The sequence below is a fragment of the Marmota monax genome, unplaced genomic scaffold (genome assembly GCF_021218885.2).
Source record: "Marmota monax isolate L192 unplaced genomic scaffold, Marmota_monax_Labrador192_F-V1.1 WCK01_AAM20220418_F8-fsc00186, whole genome shotgun sequence".
Taxonomy (NCBI): domain Eukaryota; kingdom Metazoa; phylum Chordata; class Mammalia; order Rodentia; family Sciuridae; genus Marmota; species Marmota monax.
This window is the reverse complement of record NW_026694725.1, coordinates 1,703,656-1,711,393: the sequence shown is the minus strand read 5'-3', so window position 1 is coordinate 1,711,393 and position 7,738 is coordinate 1,703,656. Positions and strand designations below refer to the sequence as shown.

Below are 7,738 nucleotides of genomic sequence, written 5' to 3'. Positions count from 1 at the left end.
TTGGGGGAGGAGGGCAAATATTTGCTAATAAGAACACTAGAGAACTCTTAACGTTTTTGGGGGGATAAAACAAAAAGAAACAAACAAAAAAATCACGAGTGCTCCTGAGCTAAAAGGAGGCCAGCCATATTTCTATTCATCAATAGACTCTGAACTTGGCCTTTTGCATTCTGTTTCATGTGTACATCCTTCCCTTCACCCGGCTCTAGAAAACACTGTTCACTTTGTGCAGGGGCTAGACATTTGGGAGTTGATTGAGACTTAAAGTCTGTGGAACACAGAGAGATCCCAGTGAGAAGCCAGCCCCTTCTACCATTTAAAGAAATTCTGGGGTCTGGGGGATGTAGCTCAATGGCAGAGTACTTGCCTAGCATGTGCAAGTAGGTTCCATCCCCAACAACATAAAAATGAAAACAATCAAATTCTGAAAGGGTGTGATATTAAGTTTTTATCACCCAAGAGGCCTCTAGAGCCAGATTGAGTGCACAACCTGGCTTTGCCATTTTTGGCTAAATTTATTGTCTTTAAAATCAGGCAGGCCAGGTGTGGTGGCACATGCCTATAATTCCAGTGACTTGGGAGGCTGAGGCAGGAGGATTGCAAGTTCAAGGCCAGCCTCAGCAATTTAGGGAGAGCCTGTCTCAAAATAAAAGGGGGGGAAGCTGGGGATGTAGCTCAGTGGTACAGCACCCCTGGGTTAAATCTCTAGTACCCATTCTCCCTAGAAAGTTAGCATTTCTTATTAAGTTCATTCTTAGGTGCTTTATCTTTGTAAGAGATAAAGAAATGAGATCTTTTAATTTTTTAAAAACTGTGTCTCAGTTTCCTCATTTGTTAAACAGGAGTAATATCTACCTTGTGGAGTTGTGAGGATAAATAATTTGTGAGGATTAAATAAATTAATTAATAAAGTATTTAGAATCCTGCCTGACATGTTGGCAATTTCTGGCCAAAGTTGTGTTATTACCTTATTATCTGAATTACATATGTGGGTTTCTCACAGAAATACCTTTGTGGGGTTAATTATATTTTAATATCTTGACCTTTGCCTCTGATATTGCCCTGATGGATTAGGGTTTCTATTTAAATCCCAAGAAGCTAGCCAGGTGTGGTAGCGCAGGCCTATAATCCCAGCAGTTTGGGAGGCTGAGGCAGAAGGATCGCAAGTTCAAAGGCAGCCTCAGGAATTTAGCGAGGCACTAAGCAACTCAGTGAGACCTTGTCTCTAATAAAATTCAAAATAGGATTAGGAATGTGGCTCAGTGGTTGAGTGCCCCTGATTCAATTCCTGGTACCACACCCCCAAAATCCCAAGAAAATAAATTATTTGAATCTCAATCTCCTCTTTATTTGCATGTGGTTAAATTCATAAATATACTTGCCATTTTTCCCCCTTCCCAAACTCTCCCCCATACCTAGTAACCCTTCCCAAACCCCAGTTTTCATTGACTTGCTTTCCTCTCCTCCAGGAGGTAAGAGGAGGGATGGTCCTCCACATAACTTCATCTTCATTCAGGGTCCATCTCAGTTCACATGAAGTATGGGCCCTCAAAGGGTCTCTGAAACTCGGGGATGAGCACCACAAATCCTTTAGAGGTCCCAGGATGTCCTTGCAAGTGAACATGTGACTGGCTCCCCTGTGTGCCATGCTTTGGATGCAGAGTGCCACAGTGGGCAGAAGTTTAGCGTCATATGCCCTGTCGGTGCCTGAGGCTGAGCTGCTGCAGCCCCAGTGGGCAGGTGGGTCTGCAATAAGTTCTTGGGCTTGCTCAGGCAGTGGTGAGAGTCCTGTAGTGGGCACTGTACCCAGCGAGTACGTGACCCTGCTCTCCAAGAGGTGTCTGAGGCCCGGTCCTTTAAAGCTCTGCCTCTCAGGGCCCTGCGCAGGCTCCATGTGAGTTCTGTGTGGGTAGGCAGCCTCCGAGGAGAAGGTGCTCTTGGGCCTCTCTTTTCCTTGTGTTTCTCAGACACCGTCAAACATGGGTGACCAACTAGCTCCTTGGGCCCCTGTTAGAGGGCATGGCAACCCATTGTCTCTGTCTCAGCCAGATGCCAAGCTTTCCCATCTTCTTGGTAGGGTGTAGAGAGCTCAGAAGATACAGGGGCACCCTCTTCAGGAATGGGGTATGGAGGCTCAGGGGGAGCTGTGGGGTCTCCAGGACCCCGTGTTCCCCCCAGTACTGGACCATTATAGATGTAGATGTTGCCAGTGACGGTCACAGAGCCACCGGTGACATGAATGCCATTGGCACCTGGGGGAAGGGAAGTGGAATGAGAGACGTCAAGGGAGCCTCGTGAAGGAATGCCCCATAATGGAGCAGACTGCTGCTCCCTGAAATCTTCCAGCCTCCCGCTCTTCCCTCCCTGTCCCCTTTCCCATTTGCTACTGGCTTCTTGAGCTCTAGGTATATTTCTGTTTCTGAGTTTTCCGCTCTTCCTCTCTCTAGTTGTGACACTCTGGCTGGTTGTCAGGAACTCTGTCTTGACTCTGCTTTGGTCTTTTTGTTTCATCTGGCCATATTTCCCCTCCGTGCTACCATCCCTCCTTTTGCTTCTTTAACATCCCTTCCTCTCCACACTCCCTTCTCCTTGCTGGCCTGCCCAGGCTCACTCACCATGGGCCACATGGCCTTGCTCCCCAGACTCGGCCTCCAACTCCCTGGTCTGGATCAGAGGGCTCTGCTGTTGTAGCACCACTTCCTCCAAAGCTGGAGTTGGTGGGGGCCCACCAGGGGCTGGGGACAAGTCTCCAGAGTTGGGCAGAAGTGGCTCTACCAGGTCAGGGAAATGTGGGTTGGCTTTCGGAGGAGGACACGAAGGGGATTCCTCCCCCTATGGAAGAGAGACAGAGAATCAACCAATGATAAATGACAGAGATCCCCATCTTTTATATCCTATGCCATGCTTCAGCAATTCACTACCAGTTTCTGCTCCTCACCATGCCCCCTTCCTCAGGGCCTTTGCACTTGATGCTCCCCCCACTTCCTAGAGCACTTTCCCCAAGACACCTCTCTGGTGGGCTCCCTCATTTCTTCTCTGCACAAATAGGAGCTACCAGAGAGGCCTTCCCTGTCCACTCTGTTTAAAATAACATACCCCGATCCTTTGTCACTGTTCCCCTTCCCTGCTTTATTTAGTATTATATTAACCTGATATTTGGTTTATAATTCTTATTCCCCAGCATGTAAACTCTAGGAGGGGCGGTGCTTTCCTTTGCTCACTGCTGTACCCCCATTTCCTAGCACAGTGCCTCGTACATGGCTTAATAAACTATTAGTTGAATGAATGAATGTTGAAGCCTGAAGAGTTTTTCTGGTCTGCTCCCTGCTGTACCTCATCACCTCCGCCCCTTCTTGCTGTCTTCTCAGCCTCCCCCATTACCTCTGGATGCGTCTTGAGCAGAGATCCTGCAATGCAAAATGAAATGGGTGAAAGGCCTCCAGCCCTGGCCTTTCCCCCCGCCACACCCCATCCTCCTGTGTTGCTGCCCATCCTGGGATCCCAGAAAGAACAGGCTGTTATTACTCTGTCCCCTGCCTCAGAATGAGGGCTTAGGTGGAGAGAATGACATTTATTTTGGGGGACAGGCATTAAGAGCTTTGAGGGGGTGGGAAGAGGTAGAAGAGTTTGCACTGGGGAAGTTGAATATCCCTCCCGACTCCCAACCATCCATGTGGGAGCTGAGGGCATCTCCTTCCTACCCAGTTTCCTGCAGAGAGAGGGATGGCTCTTCCAGGTGCAGGCGAGGACAGTGGTGAGGAGCAGAAAGGAGACCAATGGCAGCAGGATGGCCAGCACCAGCATGGTTCCTGCCAGGACAACAGATGGGGCGGGTGGTGTGCGTGTGTGATGATGGCTGGAAGGGCAGAGGGGGAGGAAGCCAAGGAGGAGGCTTCCTGTTCTCTGGCAACTCAGACAGAGAAAAGGGGGAGCAACTTTTTTCCTCTGGTCATAATGTAGAATTAGAGCCATTTCCCTTGGGTTGTAGAGAAGGGAACTAAGCTGGGCTTGGGGAGGACCTCTTGACAGCCACAGAGACCCTGTTGTGGAGAGATATGCTTAGGGTAGTGTACATGCCTCTTGCTCAGAGACCACCAATGGGGCTGCCTTGTGGGTGAGAGATGGGAGCTTGGGCAGCTGGTTTTCAAAGGGCTGGAAGTGGTGGGTGGGAGGCAGTAGGGGAGGGTTAGTCTTGGGGTTGTAAAGACATTCAGGACACAGGGTAGAGCCACATTTCTGTGGACTTGGCCATCTTACATACAGACCACTGCAGAGGAGCTGGGATTGCTGCTGTATATGTTACACCTGGGTTTCTTCCCCGTGGTGTGATTTTAAGTCATATCATTTATTTAAATATCAAATTTTCATACACAATATAAGCAGGTTAGCTTATATACTCTCTAGTCATTTCTAGCTCTAACATGTCAGTTGTATTTGATACATAATTAAAAATTCTGAGAGGACATAGAAAGATATTTAGGATATACTGTTGAGTGAAAAATCAGTTTACAGGGGTTGGGGTATAGCTTAATGTGAGAGCTGTGCTTAGCATGAGTAAGGTCTTTGGGGTTCAATCCCCAGTACCAAAAAAGGAAAAGAAAAGGAAAGAAAAGAATAATTAGGTTATAAAATGTTAAAATCACTCCATTTTAGTTAAAAATTTCTATGTATACATATGCACAAGAAAATGTCTGGGAGAATATATATCAAAATAATAAAAGTGAATATGCTAAGCAATGGCTCTGTGAGTAAGTTTGTTTTGCTTTAGTTTTGCTTATTCTGAATTTTCTAATTTTCCACGGTGTGCATACATTATGGCACGGAATTTAGAGTAAGAAAGACCTAAATACAGATCTTAATAATTCCAGTTACCACCTGAGTGATCTTGGGTAAGTCACTTAATTTCTTTGATTTCCATTTCTGCATTCTGTCAGTGAGGATAATAATAGGATCTCCTTTGTAGAATCATTAAGAGGATTAAATGAGATAGTGAATGGAAAGTGTTTAGATTGCCTAACATAGTTCTCAATAAATGGAAGCTATATGTCAGCTATAATTAAATCTCAGTGTTGGAGTATTTCTTGGCATCTTATTATATATAACTTTAAAAGTGTGTGTACTGGTCAGAATGGCAGTCCTCAAGAATACAAATAATAATAAATTCTGGAGAGGATGTGGAGAAAAAGGAATACTTTTACATTGTTGTTAATTAGTAAATCCACTTGGAAATCAGTGTGGAGGTTCCTCAAAAGACTAGGCATAGAGCCACCATACTGACCCAGCTATTCCACTACTTTATATTTACTCTGAAGAATTAAAGTCATCATACTACAGTGATACATGCATACCCTTGTTTTTAGCAGCACAATTCACTGTAGCCAAACTATGGAACCAGCTTAGGTGCCCATCAATGGATGAATGGATAAAGAAAATGTGATATATATATAATGGAGTTTTATTCAGAAAAAGAAAAATGAAATTGTTATTTGCAGGAAAACGTATGCAACTAGATATCATTAAGTTAAGTGAAGTAAGCTAAATGCAAAAAGTCAGGGGTCATATTTTTCTCTCATATGCAGAAGCTAGAGAGGAAAAAGGAAAAAAAAAGGTTTGTGGGGGGAAGGGATCTCGTGAAAATCAAAAGGAGGTCCATAGAGGAAAGGGAGTGGGGAATAAAGGCAGGGAGGGAGGGGGAAGTGATATTGGACAAATTATATTGTTATAGTGTGTGTATGTACAAACAGGTAACAACAAATCCCATCATTATGTACAACTACACTGCACCAATAAAAAAAAATGTGGGAAAAAAAAAAGTGTCCTGACCCCACCTTGTGTCCCTCAGTCCTCACTCCTCACCTGGCATCTCAGGAGGCAGTGGCTCTGGTGGTTTTATGCAGATTGTGTCAGATTCGGGGGTGCCTGGAGCTTCTTCCACCAGGCCTTGGTCCTCACACCTGCAGAAGAAAGAGGATTGATTGTGATCTCCTGCTCCTGTCTCCAGTGCCTAACTCAAGGGATACAGGGTGGAAGTGGCCAAATGAGCGCATGGAATCAAGGATGGGAGCAGCTGGGCTTCTTTGAGGGTAGAAAGGCATAGGCAGGGGCACTCACCTGGTGTGGGGTAGGCAGTGGGCGTAGCGAGAGGAAGTGTTCTGGAAGTGTCCTGCCTTACAGGGGATACAGTTGTTGTCATCCTCCCTGATTTCATCTGGCAAGAGAAAGGAAGGCCAGCACAGGTGAATGGGCAAAAGGACCCTATAAAGGGTCTCCTGTTTGCCAACCACCCTGTGTTGTAGCTCTCACCTTCCCCAGCTCTGCTCTGCTGCCTGCCATTTTGCCCATGCTTCCTCAATGCTGAGAGGAGCCCCCTGTGCTCCAGCATCCATCCCAATTCCATTTCCCTGCAAACCCCTTCTGTGATTCTTTTGCATGGAATGAGAAGAAGCATTTTATGCCAAAGAGACTACCTGGCATTGGCCATGGCACAGTTCCATGCTCCCTGCCCTCACTCAAGCTCAACACTCAGCCTCCTTTCGTTATCTGCCCTCAGTGACCTCTGACCTTTAAGCTCGACTTCAGTGCCGGGCGGGCACTCTGAAAGTAGATCACAAAACACACACTCAGGGGCTCGTTGGGCACAGAACATTCCTGGCTGGCAGCGACACTCAGTTTTGCGATGGCTGGTGCAAGGCGCAACCTCCTTGAAGCCCAGCACTGGTGGGGAGATGGGAAAGCTCAGAGAAGGGCTATGCTCCAGGAAGTCCCAACCCTGAGCACATCTCCACTCACCTGGGTCACAGGGGCGGCACATCTGGCAGATGGTGAGGTGGTTCCAGTGCTCATTGTAGGAGTTTTCAGCGCACATGGCACAATGTGTGTCCTGGCTATGGTTGCATTCAGCTGTGACATAGGTGCCTAGGATATGAGTGGGGCAGCAACAGGGTGTCAGGACAGCTGGCATTCCACCGTCACCTCTGCTGCTTGCTTGCTTGGTGACTCCAAGCCTATCCTCAGTCTCCTTGCCCCCTGCATCCTACATGGCTGTCCAGCTACTTTTCAGTGAGGAAAAGGACTCAGAGGCCCACTGAAGAGGGCAAATCTCAGTGCCTGCATATGAAACGGCCCATGTTTCTCACTGTCACTATGGACACTCACTGTGGACAATGTCCACCTTTCCTCTAACCCACCTCCATGCCCCAGGCTTCCTGGGACCACCGCCTCTCACCTGGGGGGCAGCGGGAGCAGCAGAGCTGATGCTTGGGTTCGTAGTACTCCTTTTCCTGGTCCCAGCAGGTTTGGTTCTTCGATCTGTATGGGGGCACCTTCAAGGGGAGAAGGAGGTGAGGGAGAAGAATGAGTCAGGGGTCAGCGTGAGAGGGCAGAGGGACTGGAGAGCAGGCTGCTCACACCCTCTTCCCTACCATCACCAGCCACTGGGCCCCTCCCTCACCAGCTGGGGCTGGGATGTCACTAGGAGCCCGCAGAGGCCCAGCAGGAGTGACCCCCAGGCCAGGCCGCAGGGAAAGACCGCCCAGGGCAGGCGCATGGCGGCCACTGGACCCGTCGACCAGGCGTGTGGAGGCCTGGGAGGAAGGTGGGAAGCCTATACGTCCAAAGCGGCGATGGCGGCTGCTTCCCAAGCCCAGCGGCTGGGCCGACGTGCCCCCCGGGGCCGGGAGCGGCCGGGCCTGGCCTCCAGGGCTCCAGCGGCCAGGCTCAGGAAGTGGGAGTGGAGCTA

The 7,738-nt window shown here is 48.4% G+C and overlaps 1 protein-coding gene across 2 annotated transcripts; it reads right to left on the bottom strand.

Moving 5' to 3' along the window:
• Positions 1 to 1,323: 1,323 nt before the first annotated feature.
• Ltbr (lymphotoxin beta receptor) lies at positions 1,324 to 7,738 on the bottom strand. 2 transcript variants are annotated; one of them, XM_046424173.2, is made up of 10 exons: positions 7,451 to 7,738; positions 7,226 to 7,322; positions 6,790 to 6,915; positions 6,562 to 6,714; positions 6,112 to 6,208; positions 5,857 to 5,954; positions 3,702 to 3,809; positions 3,334 to 3,407; positions 2,616 to 2,832; positions 1,324 to 2,252 (listed from the first exon to the last, which is right to left on the bottom strand). In XM_046424173.2, the coding sequence occupies exons 1-10, from the start codon at positions 7,544 to 7,546 to the stop codon at positions 2,011 to 2,013; spliced, it is 1,308 nt and encodes a 435-aa protein (XP_046280129.1). In that variant the 5' UTR covers positions 7,547 to 7,738; the 3' UTR covers positions 1,324 to 2,010. The 2 variants fall into 2 exon arrangements, with proteins under 2 accessions (XP_046280129.1, XP_046280130.1); XM_046424174.2 differs by having other exon boundaries at positions 1,325 to 2,252; positions 3,382 to 3,407; positions 7,451 to 7,737.